The sequence below is a fragment of the Saccostrea cucullata genome, unplaced genomic scaffold (assembly GCF_032062105.1).
Source record: "Saccostrea cucullata isolate Sc308-1 unplaced genomic scaffold, CSIRO_AGI_Scuc_v1 ctg1281, whole genome shotgun sequence".
Taxonomy (NCBI): Eukaryota; Metazoa; Mollusca; class Bivalvia; order Ostreida; family Ostreidae; genus Saccostrea; species Saccostrea cuccullata.
Window position 1 is genome coordinate 102916 of NW_026927343.1, and position 20213 is coordinate 123128.

At 36.0% G+C, this 20213-nt stretch overlaps 1 protein-coding gene and 1 long non-coding RNA gene across 2 annotated transcripts; one reads left to right on the plus strand and one right to left on the minus strand.

The window, feature by feature from the left end:
* The first annotated feature begins 758 nt into the window (after positions 1-758).
* LOC134274155 (actin-related protein 8-like) lies at positions 759-18758 on the plus strand. The gene is made up of 12 exons (XM_062756410.1): positions 759-877; positions 2047-2211; positions 2958-3068; positions 3204-3308; positions 3467-3640; positions 15006-15116; positions 15540-15655; positions 16127-16280; positions 16513-16737; positions 17046-17301; positions 17803-17966; positions 18533-18758. Exons 1-12 carry the CDS (start codon positions 821-823, stop codon positions 18674-18676), a joined length of 1782 nt encoding a protein of 593 aa, XP_062612394.1. The 5' UTR covers positions 759-820; the 3' UTR covers positions 18677-18758.
* On the minus strand, positions 3493-14983 carry LOC134274157 (uncharacterized). The gene is made up of 3 exons (XR_009993559.1): positions 14915-14983; positions 4469-4501; positions 3493-3613 (listed from the first exon to the last, which is right to left on the minus strand). It is a non-coding gene; the product is annotated as an uncharacterized LOC134274157 (long non-coding RNA).
* Positions 18759-20213: the final 1455 nt, after the last annotated feature.

A 20213-nucleotide genomic window follows, 5' to 3' on the forward strand; every position in this document is an offset into this window, starting at 1 on the left:
ATTTTCTATAGTAAAGTAATGTTGAGGAAAAAGTGGGGGGAGGCAACCCTGCCCCCCCCCCCGGTTGCTACGTCCCTGCTGTACAAATTTAACCCCCCCCCGATCTATGCATGTGAAACATTATAACACACAGAGATATATACATTTTTAATTTTAGGAAATTTTTAACTATAGAATATAATGGAAAACGGAAATTTATTTTCAAAACATCTTTCTCTGCGAAACGACAATTTTTTTTATTATTATTCGCTCTTCAAAGGTTTTGTTGTCTTTAAAGATTAAAGGCAGAAAATATTCATTTTATTACCCTAAAAAACAATGTACTTTATCAACTGCATATTGAAAATTACATGAGATAAAACATATTGGACATTTAATTCAATTCAATTTGACCTGGGTGACCCCCTTGGAAAAAATTTCCTGGATCCGTGCCTTCTTTTTCCCTTTTTGTGAAAATTCATATAGATATCAATAAAAAAATATAAAATTTATACAAATATGTGTGGCAGTAGGCAGTAAGCAGCTGACAGTTGGCAGTAAGCAGTCAGCAGTTGACAGTAAACAGTTGGCTGTCGTATATGGCATTCCATAGTTAAACACTTTCACAGCATTTTTTTTTTTCAAATAAGCGAATATATGTACACTTTTCACTTTTAATTGAAAATATCTGAAGAAAAATCCGAGTTTATAAAGTAAGAGTTAACCATATCTCCGTGCAAGTTTCATTTTAAAACAAAAGTAGAATTTTTCTCATGTTTCATTGTTTGACCAGATTAAGGGTTCCATTCCCGGGTTGTTTTGGTAATTTTATGTATACAATATGCCATCAAATGCAACAAAAAGGTTGTATATTCAAAATCCAGAACCCATAACCGAGGTAAGACAGACTAGATACATTAAAATCCCTGGAATCTCTGTACAGTCCCAAGGGGCTCGTCACGACTTATTTTTCTAATGTAAATTGGACCACCCCTATACAGTGAAATACACTTTAATATAGTAAATCAAATGGGTGGTCAAATAAATAGAAGGCAAATTAAATAACAGTAGTTGGCCATAATTTAGCTCCCAAAATGGCCGCCTTAGTTAAATATTGGACTATCCTGTTGCAAAGCAAAACTTGAATAGCATGCAAACAATAAAACACACTTACCTTAAACTACTAGTATTTCGTTATGTATCCTTTTGCTTTGATTACGACTCTTATTCTCTTTGGAATACTTTGATATAAGCTTTTTATATAAGTTGTGTCAATCTACTGCGTACAGACTGTTCTAAATGTTCTTGAATATATCCACTTTCCAGCTTTGTTCTTTCAGCTACTTTTCACTCCCTAATTCTAGACACATGATTCTGTAATTTATTATTTGTATATTTTATTCACCTCCCAAGTTCCAACCTTTTATAGTCGTCTCTAGTGGAGGTAAACTCCCATGATTAGAATTATTTGTTGGATTGCTGAAAATTCACTTCAACAGTTCCAGTCCATTGACTATTTCCACCTACCTAGCTATTAATAGCTACGTGGGTATTTTTTCCTACCCAAAGTAGCTATTTTTACCTACTTTTGTATTACCTACATTTTGTGGCCAAAAGACTGAATGGCACAACATAGTGAATAAATGTGTACCTGTATCTGTCACACTGTTGATGAATACCACAAAATTTTGGCCAAAAAATGTTTACTTCCTGAAGTGGCAATTTTACATTAGTTTCTATGCAAAATTGATTATATATGAAGTAATCATTTTCTGGTGAAATTTTTATCAAATCCATCACCATTGTGACTGTATTAAGAAATTCAGTGCTCACCATGTTGTGCTGTTCCTGCATTTGGCCACAAAATGCGAGTAAAGCAGAAAGAAGGTAAAATAGCTACTTTGGGTAGGTTTTAATAGCTAAGTAGGTAGAAATAGTCTTTGGAAAATTAATTGTCGCGGATTGATTTCAAATTGATGAATATCGAATAAAAGATAACATAAATAATAGTTGGTTTACAGTAGTCTGTAAATTTTTAACAATGCTTGCTTTGTTGTGTTACATTAGCCCGTTCAGACCTCCACTATTGTCATCATTCACCCAGGTTCTTTGAACCTGCGGATTGGTCGAGCCTCTGACCCCCTGCCAGTGACCATCCCCCAGTGTATAGCCAGGAAGAGAATCTCACAGACCAGGACCTCCAGCTCTCTCATACTGAGACCAGAATGTGTTGTAAGTAGCTCTGTCACATAAAGTGATCTTAATCGGTTTTGGTTCTTTCCTTCTGGTTAGGCCACAGTTTTTACATTTTTCGGTTTACGGATCCGCTTACCCAATTTTTTCAGGTTTTAGAAAATAAATATTAGTAGACATAAGGTCATGCTAATAAAAGGAAAAAGGCAACTAAAATAAGTAAAGATAATCTGTTACTTGATAATTAATATAATAAAGTTTACAAGATTATGAATTATTTTTAGCAATGTTCTGTTTGAAAGAAGTTTCAAATTATTTTTATTTTAATTTGTCACCACCAAGTGGACATTTTGGTTGAAAAAATCCGTAAACCAAAAAATAAAATAACTTTGGCCTTATCATGTTTATAATTACATTGCTTATAAAAAGTGTTATAAATAACACTTTTTTGACGTACGTATACTTTGATTTATTTAAAGTTTTATGACCAGGCTAGATTAGTCAATAGAGCACCTGCCTACAGCATTTACAGTGTAGTAGTGGTCCAATACCATACATTCTCTTCTTTTCTGTTACATTTAAAATGTTACTGATGTTAAAATACTTTATCATGCATGCATTTTCATTACTACTTGTCACAGATCTATAAACTTCTATTTTAAATCAAGTTGCATGTGTAACTGAAATGATTTTTAATCAGTTTTAGTACTTGAAAATACTGCTCAATATCTGTATATATAGAAAGTCCTCATTTCAACACAAGTCTTTTATATCTATATTAACAGCATTCCGAGGCCAAGCCACAGTTCAAGGTTGGACTAAAACAGGCAGAGGAGGCTGTGGGGGCCAGGCCTATGTCCACTGGAGAATACAGGCAGACCCCATCAGTCAAACAGGTGTGTATACACTGGACAAAACTCTAGCCAAAGGACAAGCGTGAGATGTTCTACACAGGCTAGAAGAAAGCTAACTTAGTTTATGTTATCCTGACCACACTAATTTTCTTGATTCTTGGTTTTCTTACGCTGTAGTTATATAATCATAACCATGGGGTCAAAGGTCAGAGGACAGAGGTCACATGTCAACAGATGTGGACGAGGACTGAAAGCCAGCCACCCTTCATTGTGGGTCAAGAGGTTAGAGTTCATAGCTGTTCGCAATTCTGTAGTTATCTCAATTAATAAAGCTTTCTATAGAAATTTTTTTTAAACGTTGACTCTTCCATCACTGTACAGTATAAACCAATTATAAAATAGTTTAAGCCAGGACTTGACTATTAGAATCTCTTAACTAGGCCATGTATGTGAACCCAGCGGACAATTACAATCTACACTGGCCAATGAGGAGGGGGAGACTTAACATTCATGATCGTCCGGGAGGCACCCTGACAGCCGTGCTGGCAGATATAGAGGTCATCTGGGCCACAGCACTGCAGAAACACCTAGATATACCACTCAAAGACCTCAAGGTAAAACTACAGAAACACCTAGATATACCACTCAAAGATCTCAAGGTAAAACTACAGAAACACCTAGATATACCACTCAAAGATCTCAAGGTAAAACTACAGAAACACCTAGATATACCACTGAAAGATCTCAAGGTAAAACTACAGAAACACCTAGATATACCACTGAAAGATCTCAAGGTAAAACTACAGAAACACCTAGATATACCACTAAAAGACCTCAAAGTAAAACTACAGAAACACCTATATATACCACTGAAAGATCTCAAGGTAAAACTACAGAAACACCTAGATATACCACTCAAAGACCTCAAGGTAAAACTACAGAAACACCTAGATATACCACTAAAAGACCTCAAGGTAAAACTATAGAAACACCTAGATATACCACTCAAAGACCTCAAGGTAAAACTACAGAAACACTTAGATATACCACTCAAAAACCTCAAAGTAAAACTACAGAAACACCTAGATATACCACTGAAAGATCTCAAGGTAAAACTACAGAAACACCTAGATATACCACTGAAAGATCTCAAGGTAAAACTACAGAAACACCTAGATATACCACTCAAAGACCTCAAAGTAAAACTACAGAAACACCTAGATATACCACTGAAAGATCTCAAGGTAAAACTACAGAAACACCTAGATATACCACTCAAAGACCTCAAGGTAAAACTACAGAAACACCTAGATATACCACTCAAAGACCTCAAGGTAAAACTACAGAAACACCTAGATATACCACTCAAAGACCTCAAGGTAAAACTATAGAAACACCTAGATATACCACTCAAAGATCTCAAGGTAAAACTACAGAAACACTTAGATATACCACTCAAAGACCTCAAGATAAAACTACAGAAACACCTAGATATACCACTGAAAGACCTCAAGGTAAAACTACAGAAACACCTAGATATACCACTCAAAGACCTCAAGGTAAAACTACAGAAACACCTAGATATACCACTCAAAGATCTCAAGGTAAAACTACAGAAACACCTAGATATACCACTCAAAGACCTCAAGGTAAAACTACAGAAACACCTAGATATACCACTCAAAGATCTCAAGGTAAAACTACAGAAACACCTAGATATACCACTCAAAGATCTCAAGGTAAAACTACAGAAACACCTAGATATACCACTCAAAGACCTCAAGGTAAAACTACAGAAACACCTAGATATACCACTCAAAGATCTCAAGGTAAAACTACAGAAACACCTAGATATACCACTCAAAGATCTCAAGGTAAAACTACAGAAACACCTAGATATACCACTCAAAGATCTCAAGGTAAAACTACAGAAACACCTAGATATACCACTCAAAGACCTCAAGGTTAAACTACAGAAACACCTAGATATACCACTCAAAGATCTCAAGGTAAAACTACAGAAACACCTAGATATACCACTGAAAGACCTCAAGGTAAAACTACAGAAACACCTAGATATACCACTGAAAGACCTCAAGGTAAAACTACAGAAACACCTAGATATACCACTGAAAGACCTCAAGGTAAAACTACAGAAACACCTAGATATACCACTTAAAGACCTCAAGGTAAAACTACAGAAACACCTAGATATACCACTGAAAGACCTCAAGGTAAAACTACAGAAACACCTAGATATACCACTCAAAGATCTCAAGGTAAAACTACAGAAACACCTAGATATACCACTGAAAGACCTCAAGGTAAAACTACAGAAACACCTAGATATACCACTGAAAGATCTCAAGGTAAAAATACAGAAACACCTAGATATACCACTCAAAGACCTCAAGGGAAAACTACAGAAACACCTAGATATACCACTCAAAGATCTCAAGGTAAAACTACAGAAACACCTAGATATACCACTCAAAGATTTTAAGGTAAAACTACAGAAACACCTAGATATACCACTCAAAGATCTCAAGGTAAAACTACAAAAACACCTAGATAAACCACTCAAAGATCTCAAGGTAAAACTTAACTACAGTAACACCTAGATATACCACTCAAAGATCTCAAGGTAAAACTACAGAAACACCTAGATATACCACTCAAAGATTTTAAGGTAAAACTACAGAAACACCTAGATATACCACCCAAAGATCTCAAGGTAAAACTACAAAAACACCTAGATAAACCACTCAAAGATCTCAAGGTAAAACTTAACTACAGTAACACCTAGATATACCACTCAAAGATCTCAAGGTAAAACTACAGAAACACCTAGATATACCACTCAAAGATCTCAAGGTAAAACTACAGAAACACCTAGATATACCACTCAAAGATCTCAAGGTAAAACTACAGAAACACCTAGATATACCACTCAAAGACCTCAAGGTAAAGCTTAACTACAGTAACACCTAGATTTACCACTCAAAGACCTCAAGGTAAAACTACAGAAACACCTAGATATACCACTCAAAGACCTCAAGGTAAAACTACAGAAACACCTAGATATACCACTCAAAGACCTCAAGGTAAAACTACAGAAACACCTAGATATACCACTCAAAGATCTCAAGGTAAAACTACAGAAACACCTAGATATACCACTCAAAGACCTCAAGGTAAAACTACAGAAACACCTAGATATACCACTCAAAGATCTCAAGGTAAAACTACAGAAACACCTAGATATACCACTCAAAGATCTCAAGGTAAAACTACAGAAACACCTAGATATACCACTCAAAGACCTCAAGGTAAAACTACAGAAACACCTAGATATACCACTCAAAGATCTCAAGGTAAAACTACAGAAACACCTAGATATACCACTCAAAGATCTCAAGGTAAAACTACAGAAACACCTAGATATACCACTCAAAGATCTCAAGGTAAAACTACAGAAACACCTAGATATACCACTCAAAGACCTCAAGGTTAAACTACAGAAACACCTAGATATACCACTCAAAGATCTCAAGGTAAAACTACAGAAACACCTAGATATACCACTCAAAGACCTCAAGGTAAAACTACAGAAACACCTAGATATACCACTCAAAGATCTCAAGGTAAAACTACAGAAACACCTAGATATACCACTCAAAGATCTCAAGGTAAAACTACAGAAACACCTAGATATACCACTCAAAGATCTCAAGGTAAAACTACAGAAACACCTAGATATACCACTCAAAGACCTCAAGGTTAAACTACAGAAACACCTAGATATACCACTCAAAGATCTCAAGGTAAAACTACAGAAACACCTAGATATACCACTGAAAGACCTCAAGGTAAAACTACAGAAACACCTAGATATACCACTCAAAGACCTCAAGGTAAAACTACAGAAACACCTAGATATACCACTGAAAGACCTCAAGGTAAAACTACAGAAACACCTAGATATACCACTTAAAGACCTCAAGGTAAAACTACAGAAACACCTAGATATACCACTGAAAGACCTCAAGGTAAAACTACAGAAACACCTAGATATACCACTCAAAGATCTCAAGGTAAAACTACAGAAACACCTAGATATACCACTGAAAGACCTCAAGGTAAAACTACAGAAACACCTAGATATACCACTGAAAGATCTCAAGGTAAAAATACAGAAACACCTAGATATACCACTCAAAGACCTCAAGGGAAAACTACAGAAACACCTAGATATACCACTCAAAGATCTCAAGGTAAAACTACAGAAACACCTAGATATACCACTCAAAGATTTTAAGGTAAAACTACAGAAACACCTAGATATACCACTCAAAGATCTCAAGGTAAAACTACAAAAACACCTAGATAAACCACTCAAAGATCTCAAGGTAAAACTTAACTACAGTAACACCTAGATATACCACTCAAAGATCTCAAGGTAAAACTACAGAAACACCTAGATATACCACTCAAAGATTTTAAGGTAAAACTACAGAAACACCTAGATATACCACCCAAAGATCTCAAGGTAAAACTACAAAAACACCTAGATAAACCACTCAAAGATCTCAAGGTAAAACTTAACTACAGTAACACCTAGATATACCACTCAAAGATCTCAAGGTAAAACTACAGAAACACCTAGATATACCACTCAAAGATCTCAAGGTAAAACTACAGAAACACCTAGATATACCACTCAAAGATCTCAAGGTAAAACTACAGAAACACCTAGATATACCACTCAAAGACCTCAAGGTAAAGCTTAACTACAGTAACACCTAGATTTACCACTCAAAGACCTCAAGGTAAAACTACAGAAACACCTAGATATACCACTCAAAGACCTCAAGGTAAAACTTAACTACAGTAACACCTAGATATACCACTCAAAGATCTCAAGGTAAAACTACAGAAACACCTAGATATACCACTGAAAGATCTCAAGGTAAAACTACAGAAACACCTAGATATACCACTGAAAGATCTCAAGGTAAAACTACAGAAACACCTAGATATACCACTGAAAGATCTCAAGGTAAAACTACAGAAATACCTAGATATACCACTGAAAGATCTCAAGGTAAAACTACAGAAACACCTAGATATACCACTCAAAGACCTCAAGGTAAAACTACAGAAACACCTAGATATACCACTCAAAGATCTCAAGGTAAAACTACAGAAACACCTAGATATACCACTCAAAGGCCTCAAGGTAAAACTACAGAAACACCTAGATATACCACTCAAAGACCTCAAGGTAAAACTACAGAAACACCTAGATATACCACTCAAAGATCTCAAGGTAAAACTACAGAAACACCTAGATATACCACTCAAAGACCTCAAGGTAAAACTACAGAAACACCTAGATATACCACTCAAAGACCTCAAGGTAAAACTACAGAAACACCTAGATATACCACTCAAAGATCTCAAGGTAAAACTGCAGAAACACCTAGATATACCACTCAAAGGCCTCAAGGTAAAACTACAGAAACACCTAGATATACCACTGAAAGACCTCAAGGTAAAACTACAGAAACACCTAGATATACCACTCAAAGACCTCAAGGTAAAACTACAGAAACACCTAGATATACCACTCAAAGATCTCAAGGTAAAACTACAGAAACACCTAGATATACCCCTCAAAGACCTCAAGGTAAAACTACAGAAACACTTAGATATACCACTCAAAGATCTCAAGGTAAAACTACAGAAACACCTAGATATACCACTCAAAGACCTCAAGGTAAACTACAGAGACACCTAGATATACCACTGAAAGACCTCAAGGTAAAACTACAGAAACACTTAGATATACCACTCAAAGACCTCAAGGTAAAACTACAGAAACACCTAGATATACCACTCAAAGACCTCAAGGTAAAACTACAGAAACACCTAGATATACCACTCAAAGATCTCAAGGTAAAACTACAGAAACACTTAGATATGCAACTGAAAGATCTCAAGGTAAAACTACAAAAACACTTAGATATACCACTCAAAGATCTCAAGGTAAAACTACAGAAACACCTAGATATACCACTCAAAGATCTCAAGGTAAAACTACAGAAACACTTAGATATACAAAAGATCTCAAGGTAAAACTACAGAAACACTTAGATATACAACTGAAAGATCTCAAGGTAAAACTACAAAAACACTTAGATATACCACTCAAAGATCTCAAGGTAAAACTACAGAAACACCTAGATATACCACTCAAAGATCTCAAGGTAAACTACAGAAACACCTAGATATACCACTCAAAGACCTCAAGGTAAAACTACAGAAACACCTAGATATACCACTCAAAGATCTCAAGGTAAAACTACAGAAACACCTAGATATACCACTGAAAAACCTCAAGGTAAAACTACAGAAACACCTAGATATACCACTAAAAGACCTCAAAGTAAAACTACAGAAACACCTAGATATACCACTCAAAGACCTCAAGGTAAAACTACAGAAACACTTAGATATACCACTCAAAGACCTCAAGGTAAAACTACAGAAACACCTAGATATACCACTCAAAGACCTCAAGGTAAAACTACAGAAACACCTAGATATACCACTCAAAGATCTCAAGGTAAAACTACAGAAACACCTAGATATACCACTCAAAGATCTCAAGGTAAAACTACAGAAACACTTAGATATACAACTGAAAGATCTCAAGGTAAAACTACAAAAACACTTAGATATACCACTCAAAGATCTCAAGGTAAAACTACAGAAACACCTAGATATACCACTCAAAGACCTCAAGGTAAAACTACAGAAACACCTCGATTAACCACTCAAAGACCTCAAGGTAAAACTACAGAAACACCTAGATATACCACTCAAAGACCTCAAGGTAAAACTACAGAAACACCTAGATATACCACTCAAAGATCTCAAGGTAAAACTACAGAAACACCTAGATATACCACTCAAAGATCTCAAGGTAAACCTACAGAAACACTTAGATATACAACTGAAAGATCTCAAGGTAAAACTACAAAAACACTTAGATATACCACTCAAAGATCTCAAGGTAAAACTACAGAAACACCTAGATATACCACTCAAAGATCTCAAGGTAAAACTACAGAAACACCTAGATATACCACTCAAAGATCTCAAGGTAAAACTACAGAAACACCTAGATATACCACTCAAAGATCTCAAGGTAAAACTACAGAAACACCTAGATATACCACTCAAAGATCTCAAAGTAAATCTACAGAAACACTTAGATATACCACTGAAAGATCTCAAGGTAAAACTACAGAAAACCTAGATATACTACTCAAAGATCTCAAGGTAAAACTACAGAAACACCTAGATATACCACTCAAAGACCTCAAGGTAAAACTACAGAAACACCTAGATATACCACTGAAAGATCTCAAGGTAAATCTACAGAAACACCTAGATATACCACTGAAAGATCTCAAGGTAAAACTACAGAAACACCTAGATATACCACTCAAAGATCTCAAGGTAAAACTACAGAAACACCTAGATATACCATTCAAAGACCTCAAGGTAAAACTACAGAAACACCTAGATATACCGCTGAAAGATCTCAAGGTAAATCTACAGAAACACCTAGATATACCACTGAAAGATCTCAAGGTAAAACTACAGAAACACCTAGATATACCACACAAAGATCTCAAGGTAAAACTACAGAAACACCTAGATATACCACTCAAAGATCTCAAGGTAAAACTACAAAAACACTTAGATATACCACTCAAAGATCTCAAGGTAAAACTACAGAAACACCTAGATATACCACTCAAAGACCTCAAGGTAAAACTACAGAAACACTTAGATATACCACTCAAAGGTAAAACTACAGAAACACCTAGATATACCACTGAAAGATCTCAAGGTAAAACTACAAAAACACCTAGATATACCACTGAAAGACCTCAAGGTAAAACTACAGAAACACCTAGATATACCACTCAAAGACCTCAAGGTAAAACTACAGAAACACCTAGATATACCACTCAAAGAACTCAAGTTAAAACTACAGAAACACCTAGATATACCACTGAAAGATCTCAAGGTAAAACTACAGAAACACCTAGATATACCACTGAAAGACCTCAAGGTAAAACTACAGAAACACCTAGATATACCACTCAAAGACCTCAAAGTAAAACTACAGAAACACCTAGATATACCACTCAAAGACCTCAAAGTAAAACTACAGAAACACCTAGATATACCACTCAAAGACCTCAAGGTAAAACTACAGAAACACTTAGATATACCACTCAAAGATCTCAAGGTAAAACTACAGAAACACCTAGATATACCACTGAAAGATCTCAAGGTAAAACTACAAAAACACCTAGATATACCACTGAAAGACCTCAAGGTAAAACTACAGAAACACCTAGATATACCACTCAAAGACCTCAAGGTAAAACTACAGAAACACTTAGATATACCACTCAAAGATCTCAAGGTAAATCATAACTACAGAAACACCTAGATATACCACTGAAAGATCTCAAGGTAAAACTACAGAAACACCTAGATATACTACTGAAAGACCTCAAGGTAAAACTACAGAAACACCTAGATATACCACTCAAAGACCTCAAGGTAAAACTACAGAAACACTTAGATATACCACTCAAAGATCTCAAGGTAAATCATAACTACAGAAACACCTAGATATACCACTGAAAGATCTCAAGGTAAAACTACAGAAACACCTAGATATACCACTCAAAGATCTCAAGGTAAAACTACAAAAACACCTAGATATACCACTGAAAGACCTCAAGGTAAAACTACAGAAACACCTAGATATACCACTCAAAGACCTCAAGGTAAAACTACAGAAACACCTAGATATACCACTCAAAGATCTCAAGGTAAAACTACAGAAACACCTAGATATACCACTCAAAGATCTCAAGGTAAAACTACAGAAACACTTAGATATACCACTCAAAGACCTCAAGGTAAAACTACAGAAACACCTAGATATACCACTCAAAGACCTCAAGGTAAAACTACAGAAACACCTAGATATACCACTCAAAGACCTCAAGGTAAAACTACAGAAACACCTAGATATACCACTCAAAGATCTCAAGGTAAAACTACAGAAACACTTAGATATACAACTGAAAGATCTCAAGGTAAAACTACAAAAACACTTAGATATACCACTCAAAGATCTCAAGGTAAAACTACAGAAACACCTAGATATACCACTCAAAGACCTCAAGGTAAAACTACAGAAACACCTCGATTAACCACTCAAAGACCTCAAGGTAAAACTACAGAAACACCTAGATATACCACTCAAAGACCTCAAGGTAAAACTACAGAAACACCTAGATATACCACTCAAAGATCTCAAGGTAAAACTACAGAAACACCTAGATATACCACTCAAAGATCTCAAGGTAAAACTACAGAAACACCTAGATATACCACTCAAAGATCTCAAGGTAAACCTACAGAAACACCTAGATATACAACTGAAAGATCTCAAGGTAAAACTACAAAAACACTTAGATATACCACTCAAAGATCTCAAGGTAAAACTACAGAAACACCTAGATATACCACTCAAAGATCTCAAGGTAAAACTACAGAAACACCTAGATATACCACTCAAAGATCTCAAGGTAAAACTACAGAAACACCTAGATATACCACTCAAAGATCTCAAGGTAAAACTACAGAAACACCTAGATATACCACTCAAAGATCTCAATGTAAATCTACAGAAACACTTAGATATACCACTGAAAGATCTCAAGGTAAAACTACAGAAAACCTAGATATACTACTCAAAGATCTCAAGGTAAAACTACAGAAACACCTAGATATACCACTCAAAGACCTCAAGGTAAAACTACAGAAACACCTAGATATACCACTGAAAGATCTCAAGGTAAATCTACAGAAACACCTAGATATACCACTGAAAGATCTCAAGGTAAAACTACAGAAACACCTAGATATACCACTCAAAGATCTCAAGGTAAAACTACAGAAACACCTAGATATACCATTCAAAGACCTCAAGGTAAAACTACAGAAACACCTAGATATACCGCTGAAAGATCTCAAGGTAAATCTACAGAAACACCTAGATATACCACTGAAAGATCTCAAGGTAAAACTACAGAAACACCTAGATATACCACACAAAGATCTCAAGGTAAAACTACAGAAACACCTAGATATACCACTCAAAGATCTCAAGGTAAAACTACAAAAACACTTAGATATACCACTCAAAGATCTCAAGGTAAAACTACAGAAACACCTAGATATACCACTCAAAGACCTCAAGGTAAAACTACAGAAACACTTAGATATACCACTCAAAGATCTCAAGGTAAAACTACAGAAACACCTAGATATACCACTGAAAGATCTCAAGGTAAAACTACAAAAACACCTAGATATACCACTGAAAGACCTCAAGGTAAAACTACAGAAACACCTAGATATACCACTCAAAGACCTCAAGGTAAAACTACAGAAACACTTAGATATACCACTCAAAGATCTCAAGGTAAAACTACAGAAACACCTAGATATACCACTGAAAGATCTCAAGGTAAAACTACAGAAACACCTAGATATACTACTGAAAGACCTCAAGGTAAAACTACAGAAACACCTAGATATACCACTCAAAGACCTCAAGGTAAAACTACAGAAACACTTAGATATACCACTCAAAGATCTCAAGGTAAATCATAACTACAGAAACACCTAGATATACCACTGAAAGATCTCAAGGTAAAACTACAGAAACACCTAGATATACCACTCAAAGATCTCAAGGTAAAACTACAAAAACACCTAGATATACCACTGAAAGACCTCAAGGTAAAACTACAGAAACACCTAGATATACCACTCAAAGACCTCAAGGTAAAACTACAGAAACACCTAGATATACCACTCAAAGATCTCAAGGTAAAACTACAGAAACACCTAGATATACCACTCAAAGATCTCAAGGTAAAACTACAGAAACACTTAGATATACCACTCAAAGACCTCAAGGTAAAACTACAGAAACACCTAGATATACCACTGAAAGATCTCAAGGTAAATCTTAACTACAGAAACACCTAGATATACCACTCAAAGATCTCAAGGTAAAACTACAGAAACACCTAGATATACAACTCAAAGACCTCAAGGTAAATCATAACTACAGAAACACCTAGATATACCACTCAAAGATCTCAAGGTAAATCATAACTACAGAAACACCTAGATATACCACTCAAAGATCTCAAGGTAAATCATAACTACAGAAACACCTTGATATACCACTCAAAGATCTCAAGGTAAAACTACAGAAACACCTAGATATACCACTCAAAGACCTCAAGGTAAAACTTAACTACAGAAACACCTAGATATACCACTGAAAGATCTCAAAGTAAAACTACAAAAACACTTAGATATACCACTCAAAGATCTCAAGGTAAAACTTAACTACAGTAACACCTAGATATACCACTGAAAGATCTCAAGGTAAAACTTAACTACAGTAACACCTAGATATACCACTCAACAGAAACATCTAGATATACCACTCAACAGACACATCTAAATATACCACTCAACAGACACATCTTGTTGATGTTTCAGATGTATAAAGCCGTGCTGTTAATTTTTGATGTTGATTTTCAGATGTATAAGGCCATGCTGTTGATTGCTGATGTTGATATTTTAGATGTATAAGGCCATGCTGTTGATTGCTGATGTTGATTTCTGATGTTGATATTTTAGATGTACAAGGCCATGCTGTTGATTGCTGATGTTGATTTCTGATGTTGATATTTCAGATGTACAAGGCCATGCTGTTGATTCCTGATGTATTCAGTCACAGACACACTAAGCACCTGATGACCCTGTTGTTGATATTTGATGTTGATATTTTAGATGTATAAGGCCATGCTGTTGATTCCTGACGTATTCAGTCACAGACACACTAAGCACCTGATGACCCTGTTGTTGGACAGACTGGGATTTGGAAGCGCTATTCTCCATCAGGTTAGTAAAAGTCACCAACCACTGCACTACAATACTGCAATATTGTAAACCAACCACTGCATGTACAATACTGCAATATTGTAAAGATTGTAAACTTACTCTTATACACTTTTGAGAAATAACATTAAGCAACTCCAGCTATCTGATATGTATGATTGGGAAAGCTAAAGACATGTACAGGTGTTGGAAACAAGAAACCTGAATATTTTCTATATTAGTGCAGACCAGCTTTCAGTTCTTGATTTGAAAGCTAAAAAGTTGTATTTAATTGTTGGTTAACCGTAAACAATATCATACTACTAAGTCTATTGGTATTCTAGCTTAGTCATATTTTTAATTTATTTTCCTTGGAGTCATCACAATATGAAGGGATTTAATGCTTCTGGAATAGACTATTGTCACAAAAACCTGTTTATCTCCTAGGAGTCAGTATGCGCGACCTTTGGGTCAGGGGTCAGCAGTGCTTGTGTGGTAGACATTGGAGATCAGAAAACCAGCGTGTGTTGTGTAGAAGACGGAATATCTCACAGGAACACAAGGTAGGGAACCAGTAAAGACAACCAGTGTGTGTTGTGTAGAAGACGGAATATCTCACAGGAACACAAGGTAGGGAACCAGTAAAGACAACCAGTGTGTGTTGTGAAGAAGACGGAATATCTCACAGGAACACAAGGTAGGGAACCAGTAAAGACAACCAGTGTGTGTTGTGTAAAAGATGTGTAACTGTACTGGTGCTCTAAACACAACCTGAGCTACCAGGTCAACATACCCAATTCCCGTTCTTCCCTTATTTTCTTGAGATTTTCCATCCTGAAAACTTCATTTAGACTCTTCTAAATCATATATGGGTTTTAGTTTTTGGGCACCAAATGTATCAGGTGGGTACAGTGTTGGCCACTCTGAAATTAATGAACTCGAGATCTCCCGCCAACTGTGCCGTGCCTTTACCACTAACAGAAAAACACACAAGTTGCAGAACTCAATGTAAAATGACAGAATGTTTTATTTAGGGTGACGATGGATTATGGAGGAAGTGACATCACTAGGTGTTTCCATCACATGATTCAGAGATCAGGAATTAACCTGAGGGAGTTAGACGCTCAGAATACAGTAGACTGTCTCCTGCTGCAGGAAATGAAGGAGACTTACTGCACCCTGGACCAGGTGTGTGAAGAGTTTATGCTGACTAGATTTGGACAGCATAGACTATGGATCTTTTTCAATGAAGTCAAGAGAAACTGATAAGATACAGGCTACTGATTTGTAATGTCAAACTAATTACTAAGTAATAAAAAAAACTTCGTTAATTACTCCAACCTCTGTTAGAGCAATGTGCATGTTAGTGCAGGCTGAAAATCAATTTGAAGACTTTCAGGAGAATGTTGTTGTTTTGTAGGATGACAGTGGAGTAAAGGAACACTCCATCCTGATTAAGAAGCCCGAGCAGCACATTGTGAAGTATCCCATCAGGCTCGGAGAGGAAGTCATTCTCACTCCCATGAGCCTCTTCTTCCCTGACCTATTGACCTTACATGGAGACTTGGCACATGTCCAGAAAAGGAGCGAGGGAGATCCGGAGGATCCACATGATGAATTCTACCTCAAAATGACCACAAGGGAGGTAAGTCATAGCAGTACACTGAAAGTACTAAACAAACACACACCCAAATACTGTACAAAACACCCTTATAGAGAAAGGCCAGAGACAGACATATTTACTTTGTTATATATGAAATTCATTCGAGTTTGCAATATAACAATAAAGTCACAGGTTAGGAAAATCACTTTTCTGTATGTGTAAATTGCAATTTATTATAAGCATCATTCACTTTAACCATGACGTTTTATTGTACATTTTATAAATCAGAACAAGTTAATCTCAGAAAACAAATCTAGTTAATGGGTTAGATATTAAATCTTCAATTTCAGACAAAACTGGCAAAAAAGAAAGACAACTCAGATAACAAAGACGCTAACGAGAGCAACATAGGTCAGTTTGACGATTCGACCTTTCAACCTCAGATAGACGAGGACTCGAACGACAACGCGGAATCTCTACAGGTTACGGACATACAGAAGGGTGGGCGGGGCTTAGAGATGGAGGAGGAGCTAGAGGCGGAGTCAGATCCTGTCGTACAACTGATGGGCGTCGACCAGGCCATCCTTCACAGTATAGATAAATGTGGTCAGTATGGATGAAATACATGTACATTGTACTTAGTAATGTGCATACCTGTGTAAACCAACTATTATTTGTGCCATTCTTAATTTGCATTTTGTTAGCTTGAAATCAATTTATAACTACTAATTAAATGTATTTGTGACTGAGAAAGAACTTGATGTAAACACTCAAGAAAATCATGGTATGCAGCAAGTAATATTTTCATACTAAAAAAGATGCAAAACTTGTGGATTAATATATAGATGTATGATGAAATCTTTTTCAGTATTCACTTTGTGAAAAGTTAGCATTTTTCTCTGCATGTTACTGTATGCTTATTGTGAAATTGAGCTGTTCTTTATGCATGAAATTGTAGTATATCATTTGCACATCATAATCTTTTTCTTTTTTCCAATAAGAAACCAAATATCACTACATGTACAGAATACTTTTTACATTTCCCTTAAAAGAACAACAAATAAAAGATCCAGCATTCTTTTATGATTGACCCTGATTCCATTTCAGACAATGATGAGACTAAGAAGAAGATGTACAGCTGTATGGTGGTGGTGGGGGGTGGGATGATGTTTGAGGGGGCCCAGCAGTGGCTGCAGTACCGGGTGTGGGTGGGGATGCCCCCCCAGTACCGACTCATGCTGGAAACCATGGACGTCTTCACCAGACCAAAGGTAAGTCCTCTATAAACAACAAAGAACAATCCAATCTAATTAAAATTAGATGTTAGATCCGCTTGCATACTTGCTACACTAAATTCTAACAACATCCCATTGAGGGCACATCAGAGATCCAATTCTTTCAACCAATCGAATCGTAGTCTGCAAAATCGTTGTTTATTGTTGAAGCAAATAAATATATAGCTGCATGTTCCAAATTTGACCTCTGTCGTGACCCTCAATGGGATGTTGTTATATGTTAGTGTAACAAGTATGCGAGCGGATCTAACATCTAATTTTAAGTACATTGAGAACAATCCGACCTATAGGTCCAGTCTGGGTCCAAAATTTTGTTTAGTTGTCCTGAGTAAGCTACAGCATAATGCTAAAACTGCACACAATATTGTAAGTGGATGAAAGGATGGCAGTGTGTTTGACCTTTACGTTTGATTTATGTATAATTATATGGAAACAAATGTCTAGGAATCAATTGGTTGTGAAGGACGTATTCTGTTCATGACCTTCTGTGTAGGGTTACCCCGATATACAGGTTACTAATTATCTCCTTGTGATTCTTTCAGGACATGGATCCCTGCATGGTTTGCTGGAAAGGAGCGGCCATCTTGGCTTGTCTGGACACGACCCAGGAATTGTGGATCACACAGCGGGAGTGGAGACAGTACAGCGTACGGATGCTGAGAGAGAGGGCACCATTCATGTGGTGACAGTAAAACAGACAGATATGTGACACATACCATACAGACCAACGTTGAGGGAGAAGGCGCCACTCTAACCAGATAAATGTAATTGAGAGGAGAAGCAAGGTGCTGGCCATTTGTATGTGATGACACTTGTCGGCTAATTAAATTATCTGAAGCTGTGATACAACAGTTAAATCTCTCTCAGAGTGAGTGATCAAGTGAATTACGTAGGCTTTGACATTTAAACTCTTAGGAAAACATTCCAAGTGTTTGATGATTGGAGAAGTACTTTTTCTGACAGAATAATTACAGCAAAGACATTATATAGAATGGGTAGCCAATGATCAAGTAAATGCAGACCTAAACTGATGACAGATTGTAACATGTAATGATTTGTAATAAATTTATCACCGAGTCAGTTGTCTTGAGTAAATGTTTAATTGTATAAAACGAAAATACATGTATGTCTATGAGGGTTTTATTTCAGCATTTTCTCAGTTTTACATGTAAGGGGTATGTTGATTGATTGTATATTGTTTATTTAAATAGTCTCCCTCTCTAGGATTTTTCATTAATATGGAGACATCACCATATGTGACTGGTATTGTAAGGGGGATAATAAGGTCAAATTCAATATCTTTATAAAATTATAGTTATTATAGGTAATAAGAGGCCATATATTTCATAAGGATGTTTACTGTATGCAGGGTTATTTTCGCCCTTTCATACGTGCAGACAATTTTGCCCCATTTAAATTTCATCCAATCATAGTTTTATTAAAAACAATTATACTGTATTCTTTAATTTGGCTCCATTTTGAATTCACCCAAATTAAGGTAGGGCGAAGCAGAAAGGGATGAAAATTTTCCTGTATACAGTATTCCTGACATAATGGAAATTGACACGGAGTTTCCAAGAAAAGCTCAAGGTATCATTTTATTTAAAATGCCATATGATCTTCACAGTACATCACTTTTACAAAAATACCAGTGTGTTGGGATATAATATTCCAATATTTGACCCCCGCTTTCATGAAAGCAAGGGGACATTAAATCTCAAATGTCAAACGTCTTTCACAAAAACTAACCTTGGTCATATCCTTTGAATGAGAAGAGATAGGACTGTCATATGTGCATTTTACCAGCTTTTCAAAAATTTAAACATTACTTAAAACATTTGAATGAGAAGAGATAGGGCTTTCATACATTGTACTTAATATGTCATTGAGTATTGTGACAATACCTTCAAGTTTGTAGATCATACGCTATGATATTTGACTCTGTGACCTTGAACCTTGTACTTTTTAAAAACTTTAACCTTGGTCGTAACTTTTGGTTGAGAGGATTGATATATGGCCTTCACCTTTCTAATGTCTATTACATGTACATGATGTACTTGTGACAAGAACTTTCAAAATGCACTATGATTTTTTACCCCTGCACTTGACCTTTGAGTTTGTCCTACTTTTCAAAATTTTATGTTTTCCTTTTAACTTTTGATAGAGAAAAGATAAGGCTTTCATATTTGACATTTATATTACCTGTGACAATATATTTCCGAG